At 59.9% G+C, this 25,582-nt stretch overlaps 13 protein-coding genes across 13 annotated transcripts; 6 read left to right on the forward strand and 7 right to left on the reverse strand.

The window, feature by feature from the left end:
- Positions 1–25: 25 nt before the first annotated feature.
- Positions 26–1,341, reverse strand: FA10DRAFT_268735 (SNO-domain-containing protein). Its single transcript, XM_025522454.1, has one exon. The coding sequence runs from the start codon at positions 1,232–1,234 to the stop codon at positions 83–85; it is 1,152 nt and encodes a 383-aa protein (XP_025375750.1). The 5' UTR covers positions 1,235–1,341; the 3' UTR covers positions 26–82.
- A 167-nt stretch (positions 1,342–1,508) lies between these two features.
- On the forward strand, positions 1,509–3,218 carry FA10DRAFT_303507 (hypothetical protein). Its single transcript, XM_025525248.1, has 2 exons — positions 1,509–1,570; positions 1,635–3,218. The coding sequence occupies exons 1-2, from the start codon at positions 1,552–1,554 to the stop codon at positions 3,071–3,073; spliced, it is 1,458 nt and encodes a 485-aa protein (XP_025375751.1). The 5' UTR covers positions 1,509–1,551; the 3' UTR covers positions 3,074–3,218.
- FA10DRAFT_254808 (phosphatases II) lies at positions 3,219–6,872 on the reverse strand. Its single transcript, XM_025519744.1, has 3 exons — positions 6,064–6,872; positions 5,942–6,004; positions 3,219–5,886 (listed from the first exon to the last, which is right to left on the reverse strand). Exons 1-3 carry the CDS (start codon positions 6,733–6,735, stop codon positions 3,430–3,432), a joined length of 3,192 nt encoding a protein of 1,063 aa, XP_025375752.1. The 5' UTR covers positions 6,736–6,872; the 3' UTR covers positions 3,219–3,429.
- Positions 6,873–7,059: 187 nt separating this feature from the next.
- On the forward strand, positions 7,060–7,827 carry FA10DRAFT_268738 (thioredoxin-like protein). The gene is made up of 3 exons (XM_025522455.1): positions 7,060–7,379; positions 7,469–7,549; positions 7,614–7,827. Exons 1-3 carry the CDS (start codon positions 7,091–7,093, stop codon positions 7,757–7,759), a joined length of 516 nt encoding a protein of 171 aa, XP_025375753.1. The 5' UTR covers positions 7,060–7,090; the 3' UTR covers positions 7,760–7,827.
- FA10DRAFT_268739 (mannosyltransferase) lies at positions 7,346–9,742 on the reverse strand. The gene is made up of 5 exons (XM_025522456.1): positions 9,444–9,742; positions 9,162–9,381; positions 8,344–9,108; positions 8,148–8,270; positions 7,346–8,089 (listed from the first exon to the last, which is right to left on the reverse strand). Exons 1-5 carry the CDS (start codon positions 9,683–9,685, stop codon positions 7,808–7,810), a joined length of 1,632 nt encoding a protein of 543 aa, XP_025375754.1. The 5' UTR covers positions 9,686–9,742; the 3' UTR covers positions 7,346–7,807.
- A 132-nt stretch (positions 9,743–9,874) lies between these two features.
- FA10DRAFT_166182 (L domain-like protein) lies at positions 9,875–12,150 on the forward strand. Its single transcript, XM_025518186.1, has 3 exons — positions 9,875–10,453; positions 10,533–11,254; positions 11,765–12,150. The coding sequence occupies exons 1-3, from the start codon at positions 9,919–9,921 to the stop codon at positions 12,065–12,067; spliced, it is 1,560 nt and encodes a 519-aa protein (XP_025375755.1). The 5' UTR covers positions 9,875–9,918; the 3' UTR covers positions 12,068–12,150.
- FA10DRAFT_303512 (ferredoxin reductase-like protein) lies at positions 12,134–13,538 on the reverse strand (the record flags this gene model as incomplete). The annotated part of the gene is made up of 3 exons (XM_025525249.1): positions 12,798–13,538; positions 12,329–12,744; positions 12,134–12,248 (listed from the first exon to the last, which is right to left on the reverse strand). The coding sequence occupies exons 1-3, from the start codon at positions 13,500–13,502 to the stop codon at positions 12,134–12,136; spliced, it is 1,236 nt and encodes a 411-aa protein (XP_025375756.1). The 5' UTR covers positions 13,503–13,538.
- A 130-nt stretch (positions 13,539–13,668) lies between these two features.
- FA10DRAFT_268741 (WD40 repeat-like protein) lies at positions 13,669–16,839 on the forward strand. Its single transcript, XM_025522457.1, has 3 exons — positions 13,669–14,723; positions 14,798–16,559; positions 16,640–16,839. The coding sequence occupies exons 1-3, from the start codon at positions 13,815–13,817 to the stop codon at positions 16,747–16,749; spliced, it is 2,781 nt and encodes a 926-aa protein (XP_025375757.1). The 5' UTR covers positions 13,669–13,814; the 3' UTR covers positions 16,750–16,839.
- Positions 16,840–17,021: 182 nt separating this feature from the next.
- Positions 17,022–17,846, reverse strand: FA10DRAFT_232820 (cysteine proteinase; the record flags this gene model as incomplete). The annotated part of the gene is made up of 3 exons (XM_025518923.1): positions 17,022–17,438; positions 17,510–17,564; positions 17,626–17,846. 3 exons carry the CDS (start codon positions 17,844–17,846, stop codon positions 17,022–17,024), a joined length of 693 nt encoding a protein of 230 aa, XP_025375758.1.
- FA10DRAFT_166454 (hypothetical protein) lies at positions 17,814–19,473 on the reverse strand. Its single transcript, XM_025518189.1, has one exon. It carries the CDS (start codon positions 19,257–19,259, stop codon positions 18,168–18,170), a length of 1,092 nt encoding a protein of 363 aa, XP_025375759.1. The 5' UTR covers positions 19,260–19,473; the 3' UTR covers positions 17,814–18,167.
- On the forward strand, positions 19,201–21,445 carry FA10DRAFT_303515 (hypothetical protein). Its single transcript, XM_025525250.1, has 3 exons — positions 19,201–19,464; positions 19,536–19,645; positions 19,716–21,445. The coding sequence occupies exons 1-3, from the start codon at positions 19,433–19,435 to the stop codon at positions 21,371–21,373; spliced, it is 1,800 nt and encodes a 599-aa protein (XP_025375760.1). The 5' UTR covers positions 19,201–19,432; the 3' UTR covers positions 21,374–21,445.
- Positions 21,446–21,480: 35 nt separating this feature from the next.
- FA10DRAFT_268745 (hypothetical protein) lies at positions 21,481–22,688 on the reverse strand (the record flags this gene model as incomplete). Its single annotated transcript, XM_025522458.1, has 3 exons — positions 22,561–22,688; positions 21,692–22,489; positions 21,481–21,626 (listed from the first exon to the last, which is right to left on the reverse strand). The coding sequence occupies exons 1-3, from the start codon at positions 22,650–22,652 to the stop codon at positions 21,482–21,484; spliced, it is 1,035 nt and encodes a 344-aa protein (XP_025375761.1). The 5' UTR covers positions 22,653–22,688.
- A 1,921-nt stretch (positions 22,689–24,609) lies between these two features.
- FA10DRAFT_166270 (hypothetical protein) lies at positions 24,610–25,559 on the forward strand. The gene is made up of 3 exons (XM_025518187.1): positions 24,610–24,812; positions 24,881–24,973; positions 25,052–25,559. The coding sequence occupies exons 1-3, from the start codon at positions 24,700–24,702 to the stop codon at positions 25,338–25,340; spliced, it is 495 nt and encodes a 164-aa protein (XP_025375762.1). The 5' UTR covers positions 24,610–24,699; the 3' UTR covers positions 25,341–25,559.
- Positions 25,560–25,582: the final 23 nt, after the last annotated feature.

Here is a 25,582-nt window from a genome sequence, read left to right on the forward strand (position 1 = left end):
ACACGAACGTTCTCTTCAGACCTTTCTCTCTGCTGCGTGTCTATGTAATTTCTGGGTCCCGATCGTATATGCATTCGCGCCTCTATGATGAAGTGATAGAAGAAGAAGAGGAAGACAAGAAGGGCAGCACGCACTGCCTGACAAAGAGCTCGTGCATGCGGCCATCGGCAGTGAGCTCCGGGTGGAAGCTGGTGCACATGAGGTTTCCCTGTCGGAGCGCGACAATCTGTGCGTCGTGCTCGGGCCGATTCGCGATGGGCTCCTGGTCCAGTGCGGCGGCGGCGACGGCTCCCCCGGCGCCCTGCCGCGCGCCACGCGGGAGCTCAGAGAGGCTGGCGAGGATCTCGAGTGGCGGTCGTGGGGTGCGCTGGTCGGGCGACGACGAGTCTTCGAGCGGCGGGGCCACGCAGAGGATGGAGGCGCCCTCGGTCGCAGACGACGACGCCGACGTCTTTGACGAGGACGAAAAGGCAGAGGACGACGACGGCGTCGTTGGCAGCGATGGTCTCGTTGCTGACGGAGCAGCATCACTGTTCTTGTCATTGTCATCGCCGCCGCCACGTGATGGCGACCGCTGCTGCATGGTGACGCTCTTGTCCGCGTGCGCCTCACCGGCCTCCCGCGCGACGAGCGTCGGCTCCGATGGCGCGACTGCCTGGATATCTTGCCTGGTGAGCAGCGTGTCGACGATGGGTGCGCGAATAAAGACGCCCGGGAAGCCGCTGTCGTCGTCGCCGGCGTCTGCGCGCCTCTTGGACGAAGGCAGGGAAGCGAGCGCAGGCACGTCGAGGCGGCGCTCAAACGAGTCGACCTGGCTGCCAAAGCCATTGCGTCCGACCCGCATATCGATGCCGCCCAGGAGCTCCTGCCCGCCCTTTTTCCCGCCAATGGCCTCGCGCGAGAGGAGAATCATGCCGGCGCAGGTGCCCCACGTCGGCCGGCCGCGGCGGACCCAGGTGCGCAGGGGCTCGAGCAGGTGGGCACGCGCGGCACCGAGCGCAATCGCCGTCGATTCGCCGCCGGGTATGATGAGCGCATGGCAGCGCTCCAGATCCGCGGGGCTGCGCACGAGCAGCGCCCGGATCGACGGCGGGTCCTCGAGCGCCCGCGTCGAGACGAGCGGGTTGAGGCGGGTGAGGTGCGAGGCGTGCTCGCGGAAGGCGCCCTGCATCGCAAGCACACCCACAATCACCTCCGACGGCGGCGATGGCGCCGTCCCATCGGCGCTTGCCATCGTTTCTTTTCTTTTACCTTCTTCTCGCTACGATCTCCCGTCGGTGCTCCTAGGAACACCAGGAAGAGAAGGACCCTGACTCGCCGCCGGAGCCTTGAGCCTAAAAGCCCGAGAAAAAAAACAGAAGAAGAAAAAAAAAGCGTCACGGAAAATAAAAGGGCGACTAAAGCCAGAAAGAGATTGTCACGAATGACTGCACTGCTGAACGTGATCTTTGAATCAAAAAAAAAAAAAAAAAAAGTTGACTTTCTCCGAAGACTGCATGGACGGTCCACTTTCTTCCTTCCCGGCGACGCGCGCAACAAGACGCCGTCAAGATGGCTTCGGCGGAGCAGGGTGAGCAGGTGTTCTTTGCTGAAGCTTTGGGGAAGACAGATACTGATTAATGAGGTGCATGTAGAGATCCAGTCTCTCCTCCTCCGGTTCAGCATCATGCTCGCGACGTCGCTGTCGACGCTGTCCGACGCACTCGACCCTCACATCGTCGATGCGCAAGGACCCTCCACGAGCTCGGCAGCAGCGACATCGTCCAAGATCACGCATGACGTGCGTGTGCTGTTCGACTCGGCCAAGCAAGCCAGCACGAACCTGACGCTGGCCCTCCGCGCCCCTTCGAACTCCAGCGACTCCTCGCGCATCGAGAATGGCGGCGTGAGCCCGACGGAGCTCCTCGACGCCGCCTCGCTCGACGCGGCCAAGTCGCAACTGACGCTACTCATGAACGAAGTGCTCCCCAAGCTCGTCTACCTCTCGCGAAAGGCGTCGTCCGAGGCCGTCGCCTCCCGCCGCGTCCCTCTGTCGCCGGCGGAAAAGGCCGAGGCGGCCGCCGTGCGCAAAGCCGTCGCGGAGCAGGGCGGCACCGTGGTCTTTCACCCGTCCCTTGCGGGGGACACCGGCGAGCAGGAGTACCGGACCGAGCGGGTGTGGGGCCGCGGGTTAGGGCGAGCGTGGAGCGGCGCCGTCAAGGGCATCATTGTCGATCTTGTCGAGGATCTCATCGGGCTCAGCGAGGCCTTCATGGCGCCCAAGACGCTCACGGCTGTGCAAAAGGCGGCCGAGGCGCGCTGGAGGCGCGACGGCGGGCCCAAGCCGGGCGTCATGGCGCGACAGGCGTGCAAGAGCCAAAAGGAGGCGAGGGCAACGGCGCTGCTTGCGATTGGCAAAGTGTACGACCTGTGCGATGCTGTTCTCAAGGGCAACAAGCAGAAGCGAGGGCTGCTCCTCGTTGAGAACAACAGGGAGGCCGTCAAGCTCGGCTGGAAGGATCGGGTCGAGATGGCCAGCGATGCGCTCAAGGAGCTGCAGGAGGCAGTGGACAGCGACGAGGCGCAGGGCACATTGAAGGTGGATGCAACAGAGGATGACGAAGACGAAGAGGAGGAAGAAGAAACACTCAGCGCAGAGGAAAAGGCCGAAGCGTCAAAGTACATCAGCTTGATCAAGGCGGGCATCGAGCTGGAGAAGCAGCTCGGCAAGTCGCTCTTTGCTGCTCCTTCCAACAATGCAGACGGGGCAGCAGAAGCGCGAGAGGACAAGCTCGACGAGTACGACGGGCTGGACGAGACAGCCAGGGAGCTCGAAGAGCGAACTGACGATCTCGTCTCGACGCTTCTATACGGTGTGGATGAAGAAGACGAAGAAGAGTCTGACGATGACGATGACGAAGACGGCGACGACGCCAGCGACGAAGAGGAGAAACGGCAGAAGGCTTTGAGCAGCGCAAGAAGCGCCTTTGTCGAGACGGCACAGAAGCTCGCGAGGTCAATCTCTTCCATCGCAGATGACCAAGAGGTCAAGAAGCGTCTCGAGGAAGTCACGAAGCTCGCAGGAGCAATTTGATGCCATGTACCAGTACGGAAGACGAGCTCGTATTTCATCTTGCTTCTTACTCTCAAGCAGAGGCGGTCGCTGTCACCCATCACATAGAGTCTTGTTTCATCACATAATATCAACCGGTGCTTCTGTGGGCATTCACAAGGCATGTCTTTTCAAATCTCCTACTGACTGACTGATTATTGATGATGATGATGATGGAGACTAGGAATTGGGTAGAGACATGATTATGCTAGAGAAGGTCCTGTCATGAGAAAGCTGAGCGTACAACATACATGGATGAATGGATGAATGGTACAACACAGAAAGGCAAAAAAAAAAGAAGAAGAGAGCGAGTCGAGTCTTGATGCGAGGGAATCGCATCACATGGGCACATCTGCCTCGCCCATGCTGCTCCGCCGCCGTCGCACCGTCCTGCCCAGCATCATCGTCCTCGAGGAAGACGACGGAGGAGGTCCTGCTGTCCCTTTGAACTGGACCGGAGCCGGACCGCTGGCCAGACCATTGATGTTGGACCTTGCCAAGCTACTGGCTGTCCCTGCCGCAAAACGGGGCACCGTCCCGCCCGCTCGGCTGACGACCCTCGTGATCGACGAGGTTGTCGTTGTGGTCGTCGTCGTCGAGGGGACAGCCCGGGGTCTGTCCTCCTTGTCGATAGCGCTCGCCAGATCCGGTCTGGACCTCTTCAAGTTTGGCCGCGGCGCGCCCGAAGCTGAATCAACAACCTCGTTGGCGCTTCGCTGGGCAAGGAAACGCTGCCGGGCTTGCGCGACGCGACCGGCGGAAATTGTCGGAGCATTCGTCAGAGGTGCTGCAGACGCGGTCGGAGTCACTCGTCGGCCCGAGTAGGTTGCCGTCGTCGATGAGGAGGAAGACGCCGATTGATTGGCAGCTCTTCTGCTACTTGCACTACCACTGACGGCCGAGGAGCCGCTTATGCTTCGGGTGGACGACGACGAAGTCTTTCGAGCCGGGGCAGCCGAGCTTGTCGTGCTCTTAGTAGAAGAAGCAACGCGACGGGAAGTGGACGGTTGACGCGTGCCTTGGTCTTTGAGCGCCGCCCTTCTTGCGGCAAAAGTCGCGGAGGAAGAGGACGATGAGGAGGCATGAGAGGAATATTTCGGGGCCGCTGCATCCAGGATAACGGCGTCCGGGTCGTCGCTCCCCGGGGCATCCTGGCTCGTCGCACTCGTGGTGCTGGCGCCGATACTGATGGGCTCCACTGAACCCGTAGCGCTCTCCACACCACTCTCTGCACTCGAGCTTGACGGCATGGCCGCAGACGACTTGGCTCGCGGTGTCGATTGAGGCGATCCCGCGTCCCGCAGCCCATACTTGTCGCGGATCTGTGGGCTCGCTCGCGCGACTACCTTGAGAACACTCTCGCGCGTTGGCGTCGAAGGGCAGTCATCCATGATGCTGGCCACATTTGCCCGTGGCGATAATGGAAGAGCTGAGGCACGGGGCGATGTTTGCGGGATATAGTTCGAGATGGGCGGCGTTGGACTGACCCATCCTTCCATGAACAGGTCACTGCTTTCTACGGCACTCTTTGACCGTCGATGCTGCTTCCTTTCAACCGGAGCTCGAGTCGGTGTCGTAGAGGTGACCTTTGCGACGTCTCTTGGGTCGTGATCGCCCAACATCGAGAATGTCGACTCTTCGACAATGCCGTTACCGTTTGTAATCGGCTGCAAGTTGGCCTGTCGAGCCTCACCGAGCACGCGCGACGGCAGTGCATCAACTTCGTGATTCTCATCAATGACGTCAGCGGTAGCATTTTCTCGACTACCGCTGACCAGTCGTGACCTTGAGCCCATCCTTGCGATCGTCGCGGGAGCCTGTCGCTGAGCGAGCCTCTTCCTGCTTGGGCTTGGGCTCTTTCTCGGCTGACCGACGCACGGCGTAGGCTTGACGAGCGGCAACGTCTTCGCGTCTTCCGTGGTCTCCACTGCCCCACTGTTGCTCTTGCGCGGCGTAGCAGGGTCTGCCTCAGCCATTGACTCCTCCGACTTCCGCCTCCTCTTTGCATCTCTCGAGTCGCCAATGCCCACATCGACCTCGACATCCGTACCTCCACTCTCCTCTTCGTCCGCCGTAATGGGTCTCTTCAAGCTGCCGAGCAGCTCCCGCTTCTGCCTCTCCAGCAACCGTTGCATCTCGACGCGGTTGTCGTCCTGCTGCCTCCATCGAATCCAGTTGGGCACCTCTTGGTACATAAAGTGCTGCTGGGGCCCCACGACGCAGCCGGGGCGCATGATGCGCATGAAGCCAATCGATTCGGCCGCCGAGAAGCCGTGCCTGTACGCCAGATATGCGCCAATCAGTACGCCCGTCCTTCCCAGACCCGCCTTGCAGTGCACTGCAATGGAGCCGCCAGACGAGATGATGGCGTCGGCCCTCTGGATAAAGTCGCGCAGAATCTCCTCGCAGGGGTTGGAGCCATCGTCAAAGTACATTTCCACATGGTCGATACCCTCGTCGATGAAGACACTGGCATCGTAGAGAGGGTTGTTTAGCCGGACGACGAGCTTGATGTTGTGCTCCTTGAAGTATTTGAGCGTCTTGGAGAAGGCCGGATCCAGCTTGCGCGTAAGGCCGCTCGATGACGTCTTGATCTTCTTGCTGTGCTTGCCCCCATTGCGCAAGCTTGAGACGTATTCGCGGTCGTTGGGCGAGGCGAAAGCAATGATATTGGGAGTGATCCAGTTCCAGTCGCCATTGACGACTTGCTCATAGGTCTCGTACTCGTCGAGGTTGAATTTTTGGAAGTCCAGAAGCTCCTCCTGAATCGCCCGATAGACGCCGTAGAGGATGTCCTGAGCGGTATGTCTGAGTCAGCCAGGTCTCGGCTTGATACACCGATGTACTTACCTGGATGCTGAGATGGAAATCGGCCCTGCCGTAGCCCGCGTCTCTGAAGGGAGCAAATTCGAGCTGGCAAGCACCTTTGCGTGAGCTTTCTCCCTACGCGCAGAAAGTTCTGGGAGACTCACCTTGCTGATGGGGAAGAAGGCGTCTGCGGGCGACATCTGTCCACAGACCATTGCGTACATGGCTGCGAGAAGCGCGGCGTTGGCCTTTGGTCTCGGCTCACTGGAGGTATAGAGGACGAGGTGGAAGCTTGGTTTGGATGAGCTCCAGCCTGGCTCCTCCTCGTGCGTCGTGATAAGGTGATGGAGGTGCAGACAAAACCTGTAGAACATGGCGACATTGAGAGGACCCCAGTCGTCTGCGAAGTTAAGGTATATAAGCTCCTTGTCGATGTTGAGCCAATGGACGATTGCCTGTGGGTGAATGTGGGGCACCGAGGCATCCTTGTTCTCCTCAAATGGCTGCGGCTCTCGGCTGCCGAGGAGGGCTGAAGACGCAGCTCGTCGCCCTTCGTCTGCTCCGTTCAGCCGATCAGCGCGCGGGGCTCGAGCGCCAGGGAAGTAGGTGAAGCTGAAGTTGTCCGTCATCTGAAAGATGCCCACGGCCGGCTTTGGTTCAACCCCTGTCACTGAGGAGGCAATGGAGAATTGCGATGCAACCACCTCTGCGTCTTCGTCGTCGTGCTCGTCCCTCGTCACGCTTACGCCCTCGTCATGCTCATCTTCGCTATCGAGAAAGTCCGAGTCATCGGGCGGGGGCACAGCCCTGGGTGTATGCGAGCTGCTTGATGCCATGCTGATTCCCGCCTCGTGCGCCTGTCGTCGTCTTCGTCCAAATCAGGGCCCAGCTTTGGTGTGCTGCGGGGGGGCGAAGAAGGGTCGAGGCAACGACGGTCACGGGGGGGTGTTGGTCTCGTTGGTTTAAAAAACAGCGCCGTGCGGGCCCTGGTCTTGTGCTTTAGTGTGCCATAACATCTACTTTTGGCGCGTCGCCACGTGACTCTCTCATCTTTCGGCGCTTTAAAATAGCCGCCGATTAATCTAGGTGCTTGGGCCTCTCGTTGGACTCTCGAGGCTTCCCGACAGAAGGAGTCGATCGCTCACCTCCCCAAGAGCCAATCTCTCCTTTTCCGAACTGTCATCGGTCAAGATGCGCGGTCTCACCATGCTGCGAGCTGTTTCGCACCTGTCCGTTCTCCTTCTCCTCCTTCTCGTCTCGGTGCCTGCTCAGGCCTTGAGCACCGAATCCGACCTGCTCAACTCCGACTCCTTCTCCACGTCGACGTCCTCATCAATGTGGCTCGTCGAGTTCTTCAGCCCGTACTGCCCGCACTGCAAGCGCTTCAAACCGACATGGGAGAACCTCGTCTCGCTGCATGGCCATCTGGCCGACAGCAGTGGCTTCAACTTTGCGCGGGTCAACTGCATCGAGCAGGGAGGTGAGTGTCTGTTCTGTGCAGAGGGGCTCTGCTTTGCGAGCGAGTGGAAGTCGCTGGGCAAAAGCTCACTGGCGGGCCTCAAATTCTAGACCTTTGCAACAAAGAGGCCATCAAGGGATATCCGACAATTATGCTGTATCGAGACGGACAAGTGCATAAAGAGTTCCAAGGTACGCTCAACGCTTCCGCACTTCTTTTGAGCCCCTTCCCGCTGACTCGGACTGCTCTCTTCAGGGGACCGCACTTTCGAGCGGCTGTCTGAATTCATCCTGGCCAATGCTGCAGACTACCGCACATATAAGCACGAGCAAAAGGAGGCAGCAGCAGCAGCAGCAGCGGCGGCGGCGGCGGCGCCTGCCGGTGGCGCGCCACTCCGCTGACCGAATCATATATACCAGGCAACAATAGACTCTTCAATAGACACTCATTCATGTGGACTTGTCCTTTCTCGGCGTCATGAGCCTCGAAGCGAGTCTCTCTTGCCATGCCTTTTCGAAGGCTGCACCGCTAAATGTCTCGATGGCTCGCCGCCTTGCTCGACTGCGCATGGCCTCGTCCTCGGCAGCGTCCATGTCTGCAATCTTGAGAATGGCCTCAGCGAAATCTGGAAGCGTGTGCGCATGCAGCCCCGTCGACTTGCCGTCGACTTCAACGGCAATGTCGAGCAAGGGCCCTGCCGAGGCGTGCGAGAGTGTAATGAGGCCTGCCGCCTGTGAAGATGACAGCTTAAGTCAGCGAGGCAAAGGCGAGGGCGTGCATGCAACCCACCATGAACTCGACGACATTGATGCCGAAATGCTCGTCGACCATCGTGCTGATGCCCACGCTTGCCTGGCTCAGATTCTCGACGATGGTGCTGTAGGGTGCATTGACCACAAACGAGACGAGATCCTGGTACGGCCTCGCAAGCGTCAGCATGGGAAGGATGAAAAAGTTGAAGAGCCAGTAGAGAATGCAAACCCACGTCAATTTTCAGGTCCTTTGCCAGCTGCTTGAGGTCTTGTATCCGCCTCTCGTCTGCCTCATTTCGGCAGCTGCCCATGCAAACGAGCCGGAGATCTTTGCGCAACGACGGCCGCTTTTCAATGGCGAGACCGACGGCTTTCAGTTGTGTCCCGTGCTCCTTTTCTGGTCTAAATTGCGCCAGACTGACAATTGTCAGTCGCTTCCGCGGCACGAGGGGAAACCCAGTAAGCGAAGCCGTGTCGCAGGGCGGGTAGACGACCTGAGGCTGCGCTTCTGGTGAGCGCCGGCCTAGGAGCTGCCGGAGGTGATTGCATGTCCAGCTGCCATTGGCAACGAGGACGTCTGCCCGGCGAAGCGACCACGCATACACAGCGGCAAAGAGGCGGTAGTAGACGAGCTTGATCGTGCTCTTCGCTGCACTCGTCGACACAGCCGCGTTGTTGGTGTGCCCCGCCTGCCGGTCGCGGACCCGGTTGAGCATGTCGGTGCTGATGGTCGGGTAGTGGACATAGGCGCCAATCGGCATCGAGGGCGCAAAGAGGCGCACAAGGGGGTAGGTGAATGCATAGCCCATCGTGTCAAGCCAGACGTCTGGCAGGAGCTGGTTGCATGCCTCCCAGCCCAGCACGATGCTTCCCCAGCTCTGGCCCAGCAGCGTCAGACGCGTCCAGTAGGTGTCTGAGACGAGGTGTCGCGAGCGCAGCGGAAGCAGATGGATCCTCGACATGTAGCGTGTCTCATCGAGCGGTATGTCGAACCTCGACTGGGGGTGGTTGTCAGCCAAGAAACTTGAACGTCTCAACCAGCCCAACTCACTCGACACTTCTCTAGGATATCCCGCTTCGTCGTCTCCGCCTGACCGAGCCCATCTTGGCCGTTCTCAGGTGCAGCACTCTTCACCTTGCCAAGTGGCACATCGAGTGACAGCTCTGGCCCAACGTCGCCCGTGTACAAAACCGCAATTATGCTTTCGTCGGCATCGAGATGGTGCTTGATGGCATGCCACAGCACCCGCTCTCCGCCGCCTCCCGCATTGCTGCGCTCGCATTCACTCAGTCATTTCCCTCTTCAAACTCCTTGCCGAAAGCCCACACTCACCAATACGGGTGGAAGAAGCCGAGGATGGTCCAGTCGCGGTGCTGGCCAGAGACGCCAAGGCGCTTGATGAGCTTGGTGCGCTGCACCTTGTTCGTCTTGCGCGTCCTGCGCGTGTGCGACGCGATGATCTGCAGCGCAAACGTCGCGAGGACCACGACGATGACGACGACGATGCCGCTCGCCCGCTTCAGCGGCGGCACTGGGTCAAATGGCCTCGTCCGCGGCGCGCAGGAGCCGCTCATTGTTCGATCCTTGGCCAACGATTGTTCGTAGTCGGATGTTTGATATCTGGTAAAAACGGAGCGATTAGAGCTTGTTTTTTTTGGCGCGTGCGGCGACGTGGAGGGAATTCTTCCTCCTCCTGCCTGTCCATGTCGGAAGTCGGGAGAGACTGACGAGAAAAAAGATCCAAAAAGTTCAGGAAAAAAAAAAAGAACCAGGATCGTCGAGGAAGATTGACGACGGCTACGCAACGATGGCTGGCAGGGGAGACCGCGCAGCAGACAGGGGCGCATCAAGCAGCCAGTCGCGGCGGCGGACAAGCCAGAGTAAGGGAGCAACGGGACAGAGGAACGGGAGGGTGGCGCGAAAAGAGCCAGAAGTGCGCGACGAGGAGGAGGAGGAGGAGGAGGATGGCGACGAATCGATGAGCGAGGACAGCAGCGAGGAAGACAGCGAGGAAGAAGAGGACGACATTCTCCTACGGACGTCGCTAGACCTCTCCTCCAAGCCACTGCCACCTCTTGAACAACTCAGCAGCACGTTGGCCAAGTTCAAGAACCTCTCGAGCCTCAACATCTCGGCAATGCAGCCTTCCAAGGCCGCGGGCAACCCTCGGGGCCTCGTCCACCTGCGTTGGCTCGGGCGCGCCGTCAAGGTGGCTGGAGAGGGTGGATTTGGCAGCCGGCTTACTCAGCTCAACATGTCTGAGAATGGATCGTTTGGGCGCGAGGAAGCCAAAGACGAGGCAGGCAAGTGGGACGGCCTGCAGCGTCTCACAAAGCTCATGGGTGAGTGTCGCAGCCTCTCTTTCTAAAGTCAAGAGGATGAGAAAGAGTCGTATGCATACTGACTTCCAGCTATGAACAGTGCTGAATGCGTCGGCATGCGAGCTCCGCCACTTTCCACCAGCACCGATCCTGCTCCCGCTCACGTCGCTCACTGCGCTCGTACTGTCCAACAATGCGCTGACCTCGCTGCCGACGCTGCCGCACCTGCCGCACCTCAACACACTGATCCTCTCCAAGAACCGGCTGCGTGCGCTGCCCGCCTCGCTAGCCTCGAGTGCGCCGGCGCTCAAGAAGCTCGCTGCGTCACACAATGCGCTCGACGATGCGCCGACTGCGCTACCGGACCTCTCTGCATGCGCGCATCTGCGCCAGGTCCGGCTGCACTGCAACCCGTCCCTCCGCCGGCTCCCGCGGCACCTGTCGACGTGGGGGCGCGGCGTGGGGCAGGGCGCGCGGGGCACGGGCATCGAGCTGCTGGACCTGAGCGAGTGCGGCCTCGACGGCTGGGCCAGTGTCGAGGACGCCCTCCTCAATGCACCGACGGCGGGTACCGCTGGAGAGGAGCAAGGAGGAAGGCGGGAGCGGGGCCTGACGAATCTCAGCCTCAAGGGCAACGGGCTGGCAGAGCTGGAAGACTACAGGCAGAGGCTGCTGGGACACTTTAGGACGCTCAAGATCCTGGACAACGAGAGTGTCGTGGAAAGGAGGAAGAAGAAGAGAAGGAATGGTACAAGTGCGGCCGAGGAGGGCAGGTCGGATAGGGATAGGGTTGAGGATAAGAGGAATGACAGAGCCAGGGATGCTTCAGACTCGTCGATGGTTGATTCACCTTCGTCGTTGCATGCTGCCGAGCCATCAACTTCGGCCCCCAAGCTTCCCCGGGAGAAGAAAAGAGAAGCGGCTGCGGCGGCAAGGGGACGCCGTAACGACGCCGACGAGGAGACGACAGACGAGGCGGCGAGTCAGAAGAAGAACGCGAACCGCAAGACACGCCGGGGAGCACGAGGGAAGAAGAAGCATGGTGCAGAGGCTGATACGGGAGACGAGCCGCGCAAGGCGCCGTTGGTCGAGGCAACTTCTGATAAAGGCGGGCCAGTACCCAAGAAGAAAAAGGAGAAGATCGGAAGAGAGGAGGACGAAGAAATGAGAAGATTACAGGCGAGGGCAGGTCCGCCACCTCCAGGAGAGGAAGACGATGAAGGGGATACAAGTCGAGCAGGGAGCAAGAGTGGGCCAAAAGCGACCAAGAAAGACAAGAAGGGCGACAAGGGCAAGGCTGCAGGAGCCGAGCCAAGGCCAAAGTCTGCCAAGGAAGAGCTCGAGGCCAAGAAAAAGAGGGCGTGGGACGCAATTGACGAGGGACTGGGTGCCTCTTCGTCGTCGGCGCAGAGTGCGTCCACCAAGACAGTTGAGGGCCAGGGCGACGACGAGGGCAACAGAGGAACAAGAAAGAGGCAGGTGGATGCGAGCGCCGTGGCAGGCATTGTGCACGTCAAGAAGAAGCGCAAGCAACACGAGGCGGGGTCCGACAAGGCTGAAGCCAGAAACTCGCCTGCAAAGACAGCCGATCCCTTTGCCCAGGTCGGCCTGGGTCTCGGTGGCGCATGGGACTAGACAGGAGGCGCATGTATGCAATTGTTACAATTGATGTTTTGAAGAGTGGCCATGGTGCCATTACTGCTACAGTTTCCACACTTTCTCTCGTGAGATGCCTTGTAGTTGGCCAAGAATCCCGCCAAGGGAGCCCTGAGAGCGGCCGTCGTGCGCCTTTGGTCCTGCAATGGCCGCCACAAGGCTGTTTGAAGGAGAAGAAGAACATAGAGCAGGTCAGATGGGAGTGGGATGCGAAGACTTGAAAGCGAGGCTATACTCAACCCGTCGGGTCCACAGACCAGAAGCTGCCGCCGTCCGTCTTGCCTTGAGGCTTGTCCTCGAGACAGGGCCGCTTCGACGTCTGCCCTCGCGACCTGACCGATCTGGGCTTCCATGCCGTGCTCCGTCATTGCAGACGCCCGTGCACGCGTAAACAAGCTCAGAAGCCCTCCTCCAGCTGTGCGGCGCCCGCGTTCGGCCTCGTCGACAAAGAGCCGCACATCAAGCATGTCCGGGTGTGATCGCTGCAGCTGGGCCAGCTCGGGGAGGAGCAATAGAGAAGAGGGACGCGGCGCGGCGTAGAGGAGCTTGATCTTGGGTGGCGCATCTGCTCGAGCGGGCGCCCCGCCATGCCTTGGACGGCCGAGAAGAGTCGTGATGAGCTGGTAGGCGGGCGTGATACCGGTCCCGCCAACGATCTTTAAGGCTGGTCAGCTTAGTATAGTTGTGAGGAGAAAAAGACTATACGTACCAGGATGAGCTCGTCGATCTCGCTTCTTTTCCCTTGCCATGTCACCTCGGGTCCTCTGACCTCGACCGTGTCGTGCGCACTCAGTCGGTGTGCGTACCTCCCCAGCTCTCCGTCCGGATATCGTTTGATGAGAAGCTCGATGGGGCTCCTTGCGCTCCCCGAGGTCAATGCCTCGGCGTAGAGGGGCGTGTATGCGCGCTCGATCTGCAGCGAAGGCTCCTTGAGGTACACGCTCAAGATTCTCAGATCCTCCCCCTCTCGTGCCCCGTCCCCTTGATGCAGCAGCTCAGCAGACGACAGTCGTGGTTGCCCCACCGAGGACGGCCCCTCGATGGAGAGGTAGACGTGCTGCCCGTCTCCCTCGGTCGACGAGGGCGAGCATGTTCGCCTGGCGTCAAGCAGCTTCAGAGAGACGTATCGGTCTGACCGAAGCTGGCGGGTCGAGGGACCAGCATGACCAGAGGAGAGCAGAGCAACAGAGAGGCCAAAAGCACCGCCAAAGGCCAAGGCTAGCAGGCCGACATCTCTGAGAATTGCCCGGGTGTCTTCCGGCTCGCTGCGGGGTGTTTCCGTCTGTTGCTGCTGCTGCTGCTGCTGCTGCTGCTGCTGTGATCGCCAAGATGCTGAGATGCTAATAGGGCGAGCAGCACCGGGACGCAGTGAGACCCGAGCAGCCGACCGAATCGAGGGTGTCGCTCTGTGCATCGCTATCCTGATGTCTGTCTTCTTTATTTGCTCGCTCGCTCCAAAACGAAAGGCAGAGTGGAGAGAGCCCAAAAAAAGAAAAAAAGGGAAGCTGCCCCGGGACTCGGGCAAGATGGAAGATCCATCCTCGCGACGCCTTGCACGGTAAATGTTGATAGATTCATTGCCAGAAGGGAGCGCGCGCGCGAAAGAGAGAGAGTGTGTGCGGACGTTTACTTTCCCCCAGGCCGCCATCGCGTGAGAGACTCGCGTCGGGATCCCCCTTTGCGGCAGCAACCACCCTCCTCCGATGCGACGGGAGAGACGAGGACGATGGATGAAGACGAGATCGACATTGAGGACGGGACGGTCAACGAGTCCGAGGATGAGCGCGAGGAGGGCGACGAGGCCGTGACGGAGATGGACGATGGCGAGGAGCAGGAAGACGACGAGGAGGACGAGGAGGAGGATGAAGACGAAGACGAGGATGGGGACGATGACGATGACGACGACGAGGAAGAGGAGGAGGAAGACGAGGATGATGACGACGAGGACGACGACGAGGACGACGACGAGGAGGGCGAGGATGAGGAAGACGAAGATGCAGAGATGGCCGAAGCAAGAGCCGACCGGGGTGCTTCTCCCTCGGCTCTCGACACGTCACCGTCCTCCTATATGCAAAGGGCAATCGCGCGAAGAGCATTGCTGCGACCAACACAGGCGTCGCTCGCCGCGACGAGCTATTCGATCGAGCCCGTGGGGGCGGCACCACATGTGGCCCACGTCCACGCCATGGCCATCAGCGGAGACGGCAGCGTTTTGTTGAGCGGCGGCAGCGATGGCCATGTTCGACGGTACGACGTGTACGCGAGCATGAACTCCCGGAGCATGCTCACCCAGAACGTCCGGCACCAATTCGTCGACGGTGTCGTGCGGGGCGGTGTGCTTCACAGCTGGTGGGCAAACGAGGAGGTGCCGCTGGTCAAGTCGTCAAGCAAGGACAATGACGACTTTGACGAGGAAGACCGGCTGGTCAGTCCCGTTCACAGCCTCGCCCTCCAGCAGGATGCGCTGTGGTCCCTCACAGGCACCGAGTCGGGCAACATCAACCTCTGCAGCGTCCGCCATGAGCCGGGACAGATCCGCCATGTTCTCCGCAAGCACACATCTGCCGTCTCGGCATTGGCACTGACAGACCAGGACACGCAGCTCGTCAGCGGAGGCTGGGACAGGAGTGTTCATGTGCGTTTGCCCTTCTTCTGTTTTTGCTCCAGCTCGTTTTTGACTGACTAACTTTCTCTCTTGCCTGCCCTCAGCAATGGGATCTCAACACGGGCCAGGTCGTCCGGTCATATCCCGGCCATGCGGGCCAGATCTCGTCGTTGTCCTTCCGGCCGCTACAGGTGGGCGAGGACCTGCATGCTGGGCGAGCAGCCTCGTCCTCCCGCTCTCCCTCCATCTCCATCCAACCCAGTGCTGCCTCTCCGCTAAGAGGCCACTCGCCGGCCGCGACGCCCTCTCAACAACCATCACCAAGCAAACGTACGCCGGCCGGCCCGAGTACGGCCATGGATGTCGTTGAGGGCCCAATTTCCACACCTGGGCCCTCGACGAGCAAGATGGCGACGCCGTCCAAGCAGACGCCCAAGCACGCAACAGCGACTGCAACGCCTGCCAGTGGTGCTAGCAAGAACACTGGAGCAACCCCCTCACGGGACTCGGAGCGAAATACCAGCGAAAGCCCGAGCCGGAAACGAAGCAGGGACAAGAGTCCATTGAGCAGACAAGGGGAAGAAGAGAGCACAACACCGTCAAAGACCACCCGGCAAAATGGCCACAGTGGCGGGCCTACGGGCGACGACGAGACGCAATCGGAGCAGGACCTAGAGCTGGAGAGGGACCTCAACGAGGCGCTGGGCCTGCATACCTCGTCCTCTCGTCGCGGCACTGCCTCGGTTTCCAATGGGCTGGGCGGGCCACACAATGGCACGGGCACGCCCTCGGCGGGCATGGATGGCGACGAGGAGCTGCAAACGCCTGTGGCAACGGCGCGCAGGGACATTTCCAAAGCTGACGGTCAGCAGGACCATGACGGCAAGGACGATTCAGATCAGGACTCGCTCTTTGGAGGAGCGAGCGATGCAGAGGGCGATGCAGACGCAGATGCCGAGGCAGACGTGGACGCAGAGGGCGAGGAGGATGCCGATGCAGAGGGTGAAGAGGATGCAGAGGGCGAGGAAGATGAAGATGCGGACGGTGATGACGACGATGCACCCCTCGCGGCAAGAGCCGGGCTGTCGTTGTCAAGACTAGAGCTTCCCGGCATGGGAACGGGGAAAGGAGGTGGAGAAGGCGGAGACGCGAGCAATTCGCCGGGCGTGTCTTCTTCCACGCCTGCTGCGAACGCCGCCACCTCGGCAGCGACAGTCAACGGTAGCACGGCTGCGAAGAGCAAGAGTGTGCTTCCCAAACCCGCATTTGCTGGACTGACTGCGTCGACGGGCTTCGACGCGGATGTGTCCAAGTTCAGCAACGACGTCCTGATGACGACGACACTCGGAGGTCAAGTGACGCTGTGGGATCGCCGTGTACCCTCCCCTGCTGGCTCGCCTTCAGCCTCTGGCTCAGCTTCGGGCCTGGCGACGGGCCGACGAGGCGCCGTCAGGGCGCTGCCGCTGCCCGAGAAGACGCCGCCGTGGTGCATGAGCGCGACATGGTCCGCCGGCGGGGATCGCATCTACGTCGGACGCCGCAACGAGACGGTGGACGAGTGGGATCTCCGCATGACGTCTTCCTCCCTCGATGATGGCTTCTTCACCGCCATCGGGGGCCGCAGCAGCGGTGGCGGATGGGCAAAGGAGCCGCGCTTCCTGAGGAGCCTGCGCTTCCCAAGCGGGAGCGGGCCTGTAAGCGCAGTGTATGCGATGCCCAACGACCGACACATTGTGTGTGCCAGCTACGACAATGTCCGGCTCTGGGACACGCTCGCTTCGGCGCATAGCGCACCAGGGCAGAGGAGCAGCGCAGTGCCGTTCCGCATCGTTGCGGGCCACCACGGCGGGACAATTTCGTCTATCTGTGAGTTTTCCGCGCCCAAATGACCTCCGCTTCTGTATAGTGATGTTGTTCGAAATGCTGACGGGGGGATGGTACGGTAGTGGCCGACGCGACGTGTCGCTTCCTCTTTACCGCCAGCGGAGATCGGGGCTGGCTGTCGAGCTCGACAGAGGCGCTTCTCCTGCACGAGATCACGTCGTACGTCGACTGACCTTCTTCCTGCCTTCCTTCTGTCCGTTGTCGTCGTCTTCTCTTGTTCCCAGGAATCGTTGTTGAAGTTACTCGTTTGATGCAATGGTACAATACTTTTACACATCATGCAAGGAAAAGAGCAGCAGCGTATACCGATCCTCTCGGGGTCTTGTGTACGAGAGCATTATCGAAATTGAAGCAGGGAATATTTCGAGCAGCCTTCTCTTCTACTACAGATCTACAGAGAGTATTTGATAAAACGAAAGCAGGCTGGAGCAATCACAGAGCCTATTAAGCAGAAGACACCTTGACCAGCGAGTTGTAGTGTTCGCCCAGCCCGTACATTTTACGGTGGTACGAAATCATGAGGGCATCCTGGCCCTTGGCGCCCTCTTCCTCGCCCACTTTGACGACGGGGCTCCCCGCCTGGACGACCCAGATGGGCGTCTCGAATGCGCGGCTCAGCGCCAGAATCTCGGGCTGACCGCCCCAGACGCCCGTGTTCTCGACGGCGTCGCAGTACTTGAAAAAGTGCTGCTTTTGCTTGTCCTCGATGCCCGACTGGCCAGAGGGAGTGGGCAGCTGGCCAGCATAGGTGTTTTCGATGCCGGCCATGTGCTCATCCGAGTCGGAGATGAAGGGCAGGAAGTCGTCGACGTGGGTGCGCATAAAGAGCGACGTGGCACGGCGCGTGTCATGGTAGTCGACCTGGACAACAGGGAAGAGAGTGAGAAGCTCGTAAGCGAAAGATTTGTAGCATCTCGTGGTACAGCACACACCTCTTTAGTGACTTTCCCCAATCGATTGAGCTGATCAGCGACAGCAGCATACAGACTAGCGAGAACAAATCAGTCTTCTACGTCTGTGTCGTTCAGTCAAGAAAGTGTTGGCTCACCAGTGACCGTCTGGGTTGATCTCCTTCATTTCAACGTTGAGCGACCTGCACAGCTCTGTGATCTGCACACGCTCGCGCTCAGCCTCGTCGGGCTTTCCGCCGTTCGCCTTGAGTTCTTCCTCAGCCTGTCGACGCTGAGACTCCAGTTCGGCCGCTTTGCGCTCCTGTTTGGGCGGTGCAGCCGTCCAGATCGGAAAGGGCGAAGGGGCAATGCAGGACATGCCAAGGTCGGAACGGGCCGAGAGAGAGTGGCACGACGACGATGATTTCGACCGGTGGAATGAAGGGCGAAGGACGCGTGATGCAGATTGAGCCGGCGTTTGGTTCCACGAGCGTGGACGGAAGGTAGGCGAAGGCAGAGGCGATGGAGAGGGAGAGGGGCGGGTAGCCGTAGGACCCGGATAGGTAAAGGGTTGTGCGAACATGGATATAAAGCCAAGGTGGACAGATGTGAGGTCGCAAGGTCGAGTCGATGATGGAAAGAGAGAGAAAGAAAGCAGGGAAGAAAAGCGACAGAGAACAGTCAGACACAAGTCACTTTTTCAGGGAAGACAAAGATAACGACCGCCGTCCGCACCCAATCCCAACAAGGAAGAGACCTCAGCCCAGTGTAGTCCTCCTCTTGTGGGCAGAGTAGGACGACAAAACCTACGCCCACGCACAAAAAAGGCGTGACGAAGCCATCTCGCCCCGACACATCGATCATATCTCGGCGGGTCGGCTCTCGCGCCGTCGGGCGCCAGTATCATGCGTCGCAAACAAGGAGCGAGACAGACAGAGTTAAGACTCACCTTTCGGGCCTTTTGCCTTGGCACCTTTTTCTTGGCGCCGTCGGCAGTGGAGTTGCTATCCGAAGGTGAAAGCGTCGGTGACGTCTCAGCATCCTTGCCGGGGCTGTGACCGAAGAGCTTGCCCATGCTCTTTGAGATTGACCCGCCCCTCTTCATTGAGGTACTTTCGGCCGCCGCCCCAGTCGCTCCTCCCGAGCCCGAGCCTGCCCCGTCTGTTGCCCCGTCTTCGATCGGCGGCGGACTCTTCGAATGATGATGCCCGCCAAAGATGTCTCTGAGCATCTCGCCAGGCCCTCTGTGTGACGCAGATGAGGAGCTGCTCCCACTCTGTCCGCTCTCCCCCGACATGCCACTGCTCCGTCTCGGCTTATCAGCCTGCGGAACGGCAAGGTGATGGCTGCTCTTCTCCTCCTTTGCCGGCGGCGGTTGAGCGAGACCAGCAGCCGCGGCATCCCGTGCGTCGAGGCTAGCCAGCAGCTGGTCGGCAATGTCGAGCCCGTCGTCGGGGTTTCCGTCACCATCCGAAAAGGGATCTTGCGACGACTGCTTCTTCCTCTCGGTGGTTCTCGCCGCTTCGATGTCTTTTCTGAGTGAGTCCGTGTGCGCTGGCCCTGCCGGCCTCGATGCGCCGCCCTTTTTCTTGCTCTTCGATGGCATGCTCGAGCGTGCGATTGGCCGTTGTCTGTCTTGTGGGTCCTCGAGGAAGAAGGCGCGAGCTCTATCTTTAGTCTTAAATAAATGAATAAAATTCATGAACCAGAGATTATTTTCTGTCAGATGTCTTGAGGTACGGCGTGCGAAAAGACGGCGGTGGGCCTCGCTGTGGAGGCAGCAAACATTCATCGCCACCCACGCGGCTCGCCCATCCCGTTCGTTTTGCCGCGCTCAACCGACGAACCGCCGAGGCGTTACGCTTCGATCGCAAAGTCCGGACAGCGAGGCGAGGAGGGAAGGTCCGCGGTTGCTGGCGCGCGACAACGGACGAGAAGGGAGCGGGAATGGGCTTCACATAGGTCATGACATCGAATTTTTGGCAGTCGTCGCAGTGGTGAGTGAAGCACGGCTTTGCGCGGACATGGGCGCCGAAGTGTAGACCGGGCGAGCTGACGTAGTGTGCAGCAACCACTGGCTCCTCTCTCGTCGACAATTAGCCATTGCGAGGTCCGAAGACCTACAATATGCTCGCAATGCAGAGGAGCTCGCTGCTCTTCGCATCTGGTTCACAAACTGTGAGTGGTCCTTGTGCGTCTCCCCTCCTTCTTTGCCCGTCCCGACACTCACCATGTCAGCCACACACAGGTATTTGCTCGTTGACGAAGCGTCTCTCACTCCGACAAAGGATCACGGCGACGGCTATCGTCTTCTTCAACCGCTTCTATTCGTGCTCGCCCGCCAACAGCCTCAGCTCGACTGATCCAGCCCTTGTGGCGACTGCGTGCGTCTATGTGGCCTCCAAGGTCGAGGAGACGCCCGTCCACATCCGCAACATCGTCTCCGAGGCGACAAAGATGTGGAATAGCCTGGGCTACTTTGCTTTTCCAGCAGAGGTGACGGACGTGGCCGAGATGGAATTCTACCTGCTGGAGGACCTCCAATTCCACCTCGTCGTGCACCATCCTTACAAGAGCCTGATCACAATCGCTACGGCGGCAGGAAAGGGCAGGAGCATGGTCGACTTTGAGAAGAAGCGGCTTTCGTCAAAGGGCGCCGGAGGAGCTGCTGCAGCAGCTCAAGCGGGTGGAGTTGGGCTGGGGCTGTCGACACCGCTGCCCATTTCGCTCGACTCGAGCTCTCTTGGGCCCTCGAGCGATGCTTCTAATCTCTTCGATGCCGACCTGGCCTATGGCACACCGGGCACCAGCGCAAATGGGGCAACAAAGGCAGCCGACATGGACAAGGTAGCTCAGATGCGAGCTCTGGAACAAACAATCGAAGAGAGGAACCGTATGATGCTTCATCAGGGCGACGATGGCATGCCCATCGCCCGCCTGGAGGAACTCGACGAGCAGGCTCTCCAGATGGCCTGGTTCCTGCTCAACGACACCTATCGCACCGACGTCATTCTCCTCTACCCGCCTCATCTGATTGCCATCGCGTCCATCTTTCTTGCTCTTGTCCTTCACGACTCGAGCCGCACGAAGATGCTCAGCAGCAAGCGGTGGATGGACAGCCGGAGATCGAGGTACGAAGCGATGGTGCGAGGCCAAGGCCCATCAGAACTCCTTACAAAACCACCAGTCCCAGCTTCCACGCCGACGGCTTCGGCGAGCGAAGGCGCTTCTGCCTCAAGCACAATGCCCGGAAAGACAGCCTCGACGCCGAGACCAGGTGCTGGGAACAGCGCCACTTCTCCCTCTGCTTCGTCGGGCGCGACCCCTTCAAATGCCCCTCTCCGTCCTCATGCCAATAGCAATCCCTGGCGATCGTCCGCACAAAGACCAGGCAACAGCAGTAGTCAAGCCCAGACTGCCACGACACCATCCACGGCTGCTTCGCCCGCAACGGCCTCGACGCCGTACGATACCCCACGACAAGCGCTCGATGCCTCCCCTGCTCCATCTCCCATCGACCAGGCTTCGCCTGCGACGGCGCCCCCGCTCCCTCCTCATGCAGCCGCAGCAGCGCAGCAGCCTCCACCGCCAAAGGAGCAAGCGCCGCTGCCACCGCCGCCAGCCCCGCCGCCCGACGCAATGACATTCCTGGCTACCCTCAATGTCGACCTCAGCCTCGTGGGCGAGGTGGTACAGGAGATGCTCAGCCTCTATGCGCTGTGGCATCGCATCGGCGCTGAAGCTGGGGCTGGGGCTGGGGCTGGTGCCTCGTCGTCGGGAGGCGCAGAGCAGGACGACATCGGGCCAATTGACATTGCAGATGGCTCGGCGATGCTCAAGCGTCTCAACCGCATGCGCGAACGGAGGTTCCAGGACCTCGCCCAGACTAGACCTTCAGCGTCCTAGAAGCTACTCATCCTTTCTACCACTTCCTGTGCTCACGGTCACGCAGAGCTGGGCATCTTGATGTGCAATGTGAATTTTTTAAAAATAGTACACAAGGCTTCAAATCTCTCATCGCTCCGTGATCAGAGCGATAATCAGGGCAACATCGTCTACTTTTCCTCCCGGGTAGTGGATCCCGTGCTTTGCCGCTTCTCGCTCAAAGGGCGACGTCTTGGTTGTTGAGAATTGGCACATGCGGCAGTACTCCACGAGGCTTTTGTTTTACATTGTCAGACAAAAAGACGTCTCACTCCGCAAGAAAGGGGCCATGCAACTCACTTGTGCGCAAGGACCTGAGCCAGGCTCCTTTCCTCGTCCAGGCCCTCATCCGCGGACGACGAGTCCACGCCCGCCGCTTGCTGCTGCTCTTTCCAGCCAGCCCGGTGCTTGTCGCTGACAAAGCGGACGAGCTGCACCGTCTCATCGGCCGAGACATTGTCCCAGTAGCCATCCGTAGCGACGAGGACGACATCGCCCTCCCGGAGCTGGTGCTCCTTCTGCTCGGCATGCGCCGGTTTCGAGTCAATCGAGCCGTCGAACCGGTACTGCGGCGGCAGCTTCGAGAGCTGCAGTGGCGTGTTGAAGCCGTGCGTCTGCGGTTTGGAAACGTAGAGCACCTTGCTGCTCGATTGGGCTTCCGAGGCAGGGGCAGAAGAGGAGGACGAGGATGAGGAGGGGCTGGTGCGGAGGATGAGGAAGCCGCTGTCGCCGAGATTGGCGCTTCGGAGCGTGCCGCGGGTGCTGTCAAAGGTCAAGATGCATGCCGTTGCACTCCCTGCGGGCACCTCGCGTTGTTTCAATGTGGCCTCGTAGGCATATGTGAGAATGTCCGAGGGGGAGCCACTGCTGCTTGTGCTCTGAGAAGAGGCATGAGAAGGTGGGGGAGTTGTTGCTGCGGTAGATGTTGAAGCGCCTGATGATGATAATTTGGATGAGGAAGATGAAGAGGACGAAGACGAAGAAAAGGAGGATGAGGATGGGGCCACATCGGACATCAGATCCTCCTCCTCCTCCAAGCGATCCGGCGAAGCAAAGAATTGGGATGCATGCTGAGAAGCGTGGAACATCAGAGACTGGCTGAGGTTGACGTATGGATCAGCGATCATGCGAGAGGAGTTCGGAGTCGGGAAGAGGTGCGAGGCTCGCACCTGAACAGAGCCGGATCAACGCCGTTCTCAGACCATCCGCCAACGCCGTCAGCAACTGCAAAGCACACGTCGCCGCTTGCCTCGCCCTTCATGCGCGTCAGCATCAGTGCGTCCTCGCCCGCCTCACCGCCACTCAGCGTCTCGTCGACCCATCTTCCAATGATGGAGTCACTTGGAAAGCCTTGCCGTGGCTTGACGGCGCTTTCCTCCTTCAACTGGCTTGCCTGCTGCTCTTGGCCCTCTTCAGCCCCGTCTTGAGACTCGTCGGGCAGCCGGGGCTTGCCGGCAAAGGCATAGCCCGTGATGGCCTTGATCGGTCCGCGCTGCGAAGTGGAGAAGCTTCGTGTAGACGAAGCAAAGGGCCGGAGTGACCGTCTAGACCAGGACGAGAATGCGCGCGCTTGCTGAGGGCGCGACGACGAAGTGGCAGCAGCAGCAGCAACAGGCGGTGGATCACGAGCCACCGAGGAGCCATTGGCCTTCTCAATTGCCCGCCTGGCTGCCTCTCGATAGTCGTCGAAGAGCTCGACGTCGAGGTCACTCTCCCTCAGCGCCTGCTGCGCCTCCTGAGCTTTGTTGCCTCTGAAGCGGGCAACGAGTGGGACCTTGATGTTGTATTCGTGATAGGCCGCGATCACGCCCTGCGATACGAGATCGCTCCTCGTGATGCCCCCAAAGATGTTGATGAGGATGCACTTGACGTCTGGGTCCATGCCGAGGATCCTCATGGCCTCCTTTGAGTTCTCAATGCTGGCACCGCCGCCGCCGTCAAAGAAGTTGGCCGGCCGGCCGCCCTCCTCGACGACGCCATCGAAGGTGCCCATGCCCATGCCAGCGCCATACCCAAAGAGACCCACGTTGCCGCCCTGGTGCTTGCGGTAAACGAGACCGGCCTTGTCTGCCATCTCTTCGAGCGGGTGGAGCTCGTGCTGGATCGCATTAGGGCCTGCCTGCTGCCCACCTGGCGCACCAAACAGGAGGGAGCCGTCGCTCCTCATCTGGGCCAGGTGCTTTTGCCTGGGCAGGCTGAAGTCGTCGAACTGGAGCTCGCTCGCGTGGTAGCGCACCTGTCCATCGTCCTGCAGGGCGACGTCGAGGGAGAAGCGTTCGCCATCGCTACGCCAGTACAGCTCAAACAGGTCCTTGACAGCGCCATGCAGAGCGGTCACTTGAGACTTGGACGAGGTCGCGACGCTAGACTCGAGAGCCGTCACGGCGTCGTCTGCCGCCTTCTGAGCCACTCTCAAAAGAACATCGTCGGCCTCGGGCCGTTGCCCTGCTTGCGAACCATCAGGAGACAGAGACGAGACCTCGCCGATACGCTTTGCAAATGCCAGCTCCGAGACATCGATGGGCACAGCTTTGGCCAGCTCCCCCGACAGCCGGATGGGAACAGAGGTCGGCACGGCCGCGATACGGAGTGTGGGGCCCAGGTGGTTGCCTGATCTGCTCGCGTGCGGCCTCGGCTGGCGCGAGGCCTCGAGGATCAGTCGGAGGGTGCGGCCAGAGGCAGGTGGGCCGGTCGGCCGCAAGATCAGCCTGGGCACCTCCTTGTGAATAAAGGGAGGAGCAGTCGAGCGGAAGGACGAGCCGGGAGAGAGCATCAATGTAGACAGCAGGTCGAGCTCCTCGACACTGCTCACGACGTGGGAAGCGCCCTGCAGCCCGTCTTCGTCGCCGAAGCGGCCTGTAGAAGGATGAGGATCGAGCACATCGGCACGCACCTCGACGCGACTTCCCCTGTGGTCTGCCGCAATGGTCTCGTAGGCCTGTGTCGCCTCTTGCACCGACGAGGCCAGCTTAAAGTCGGGCGTCGGCTGGGCAAATAAGCCAGGCAGGCGGGCCTGGCAGATCGACAGCGTCTGCGAAGGCAGCAGCCGGTACTGCCGGCAGGGCGCCTTGCTCAGGCGGCCGATGGCAAGAGCACCGCTGCTCCGACGGGCAGCGGCAACCAACATCGCGTCGACTAGAGAGGGTGGACCAATGGTAGCAAAAGTAAAGTGGCCTTTCTTCCGTCCCTGTGGAGCTCAGGAAAGAGAAAAGCGATCCATCATGCAGACGCGTCGCTCTTGCCGGGTCTAACTCCGGGCAGCCGGTTGGTGGTTCCCAGGGTCCCAAATCTTCTTCACCGTCATCAAAATGCTTTTTTCTGCCGCGCCATCTTCCGTACATGGCGCTGATAGAGGGAAGCCTCGATTGCCATGGCGGAAGACAGGTCCTTCGAATGGCTGCGGGGAAGATCGATTAAATAAGTAAATAAGAAAAATAAACACCGTAGTCTTACACGTCCGAGGCCAGACTGACATGGTCCATCGGACAGTCGCCAACCTCAACGTCACCTTTTCGTAGACCAAAATAGCAGGTGGCTGCCGGCCTTCGCAAGGCTTATATTGGATGTTGAGTGTCAGCACAGGTGCGCAAATTTGCTTGGCTACGCAGCATTAGCCAGGTCGGGCCTCAATTAATGTAGTGACTGATGTAGGAAGTCAAGCTCTTCCCTTCTTCGTCACCACCAGCATCCCTCGGGAACGCACACACACTCTCTTTCTTTGTCTCGGTTTCCTTTCTTTCTCTTTGAAAGGGAAAGAGGATCTCAAGGGAGTCTTTGCCAACTTCGAGACAGACAGACGCACCGGTGGCGTCTAGCGATCCCCTCTCTCTCGAACTCCCTTTGTCCTCGACCCTCTCTTTTTCACCCTAGGGAAGCCGGCCTTCCCTCACTTTTTAACACTCAACCCTCGTTCAAACCAACTCTGGCTGGTCCAGACAACCGCTCATAGAGAGAATATCGAGATGCAATTGCACTTCATCCTCACGCTGGCCGCAGCATTGCTTGCGGCAAGCCCAGCATCGGCGCTTCCGTTCGCTAACCCTCACGGTGGCGTCGCGCCCAGCCATCTCTACCACGCTGGCCCTTCCTCGTCGTCGCAGCACGCCTTCAATGTACCTCTCCCTTCTGCCGCAAGACGGCAAAAGCCGAGGCCCTCAAGCGTGAAGGCGACCGCAGGGAAGAGAAGAAGGG

The sequence above is a fragment of the Acaromyces ingoldii genome, assembly GCF_003144295.1.
Source record: "Acaromyces ingoldii strain MCA 4198 unplaced genomic scaffold FA10scaffold_5, whole genome shotgun sequence".
NCBI classification, from domain to species: domain Eukaryota; kingdom Fungi; phylum Basidiomycota; class Exobasidiomycetes; order Exobasidiales; family Cryptobasidiaceae; genus Acaromyces; species Acaromyces ingoldii.

What these genes read in the sequence shown, in the direction of transcription:
- FA10DRAFT_268739 (XM_025522456.1), bottom strand. Translation starts at nt 9,685, where the DNA reads ATGAGCGGCTCCTGCGCGCCGCGGACGAGGCCATTTGACCCAGTGCCG. An exon ending in GGCTTCTTCCACCCGTATTG is followed by an intron (nt 9,382 to 9,443) that starts GTGAGTGTGGGC and finishes ATGCGAGCGCAG; the next exon opens with CAATGCGGGAGGCGGCGGAG. An exon ending in ATATCCTAGAGAAGTGTCGA is followed by an intron (nt 9,109 to 9,161) that starts GTGAGTTGGGCT and finishes AACCACCCCCAG; the next exon opens with TCGAGGTTCGACATACCGCT.
- FA10DRAFT_166182 (XM_025518186.1), top strand. Translation starts at nt 9,919, where the DNA reads ATGGCTGGCAGGGGAGACCGCGCAGCAGACAGGGGCGCATCAAGCAGC. An exon ending in GCGTCTCACAAAGCTCATGG is followed by an intron (nt 10,454 to 10,532) that starts GTGAGTGTCGCA and finishes AGCTATGAACAG; the next exon opens with TGCTGAATGCGTCGGCATGC. An exon ending in GGAATGACAGAGCCAGGGAT is followed by an intron (nt 11,255 to 11,764) that starts GCTTCAGACTCG and finishes AAGTCTGCCAAG; the next exon opens with GAAGAGCTCGAGGCCAAGAA.
- FA10DRAFT_268741 (XM_025522457.1), top strand. Translation starts at nt 13,815, where the DNA reads ATGGATGAAGACGAGATCGACATTGAGGACGGGACGGTCAACGAGTCC. An exon ending in GCTGGGACAGGAGTGTTCAT is followed by an intron (nt 14,724 to 14,797) that starts GTGCGTTTGCCC and finishes GCCTGCCCTCAG; the next exon opens with CAATGGGATCTCAACACGGG. An exon ending in CGGGACAATTTCGTCTATCT is followed by an intron (nt 16,560 to 16,639) that starts GTGAGTTTTCCG and finishes ATGGTACGGTAG; the next exon opens with TGGCCGACGCGACGTGTCGC.
- FA10DRAFT_254808 (XM_025519744.1), bottom strand. Translation starts at nt 6,735, where the DNA reads ATGGCATCAAGCAGCTCGCATACACCCAGGGCTGTGCCCCCGCCCGAT. An exon ending in CCTTCTTCCCCATCAGCAAG is followed by an intron (nt 6,005 to 6,063) that starts GTGAGTCTCCCA and finishes GGTGCTTGCCAG; the next exon opens with CTCGAATTTGCTCCCTTCAG. An exon ending in ATTTCCATCTCAGCATCCAG is followed by an intron (nt 5,887 to 5,941) that starts GTAAGTACATCG and finishes CATACCGCTCAG; the next exon opens with GACATCCTCTACGGCGTCTA.
- FA10DRAFT_268738 (XM_025522455.1), top strand. Translation starts at nt 7,091, where the DNA reads ATGCGCGGTCTCACCATGCTGCGAGCTGTTTCGCACCTGTCCGTTCTC. An exon ending in CAACTGCATCGAGCAGGGAG is followed by an intron (nt 7,380 to 7,468) that starts GTGAGTGTCTGT and finishes CTCAAATTCTAG; the next exon opens with ACCTTTGCAACAAAGAGGCC. An exon ending in AGTGCATAAAGAGTTCCAAG is followed by an intron (nt 7,550 to 7,613) that starts GTACGCTCAACG and finishes TGCTCTCTTCAG; the next exon opens with GGGACCGCACTTTCGAGCGG.
- FA10DRAFT_268735 (XM_025522454.1), bottom strand. Translation starts at nt 1,234, where the DNA reads ATGGCAAGCGCCGATGGGACGGCGCCATCGCCGCCGTCGGAGGTGATT.
- FA10DRAFT_303515 (XM_025525250.1), top strand. Translation starts at nt 19,433, where the DNA reads ATGACATCGAATTTTTGGCAGTCGTCGCAGTG. An exon ending in TTTTGGCAGTCGTCGCAGTG is followed by an intron (nt 19,465 to 19,535) that starts GTGAGTGAAGCA and finishes CGTAGTGTGCAG; the next exon opens with CAACCACTGGCTCCTCTCTC. An exon ending in TCGCATCTGGTTCACAAACT is followed by an intron (nt 19,646 to 19,715) that starts GTGAGTGGTCCT and finishes AGCCACACACAG; the next exon opens with GTATTTGCTCGTTGACGAAG.
- FA10DRAFT_166270 (XM_025518187.1), top strand. Translation starts at nt 24,700, where the DNA reads ATGCTTTTTTCTGCCGCGCCATCTTCCGTACATGGCGCTGATAGAGGG. An exon ending in GGGGAAGATCGATTAAATAA is followed by an intron (nt 24,813 to 24,880) that starts GTAAATAAGAAA and finishes TCCATCGGACAG; the next exon opens with TCGCCAACCTCAACGTCACC. An exon ending in GATGTTGAGTGTCAGCACAG is followed by an intron (nt 24,974 to 25,051) that starts GTGCGCAAATTT and finishes TAGGAAGTCAAG; the next exon opens with CTCTTCCCTTCTTCGTCACC.
- FA10DRAFT_166454 (XM_025518189.1), bottom strand. Translation starts at nt 19,259, where the DNA reads ATGAATGTTTGCTGCCTCCACAGCGAGGCCCACCGCCGTCTTTTCGCA.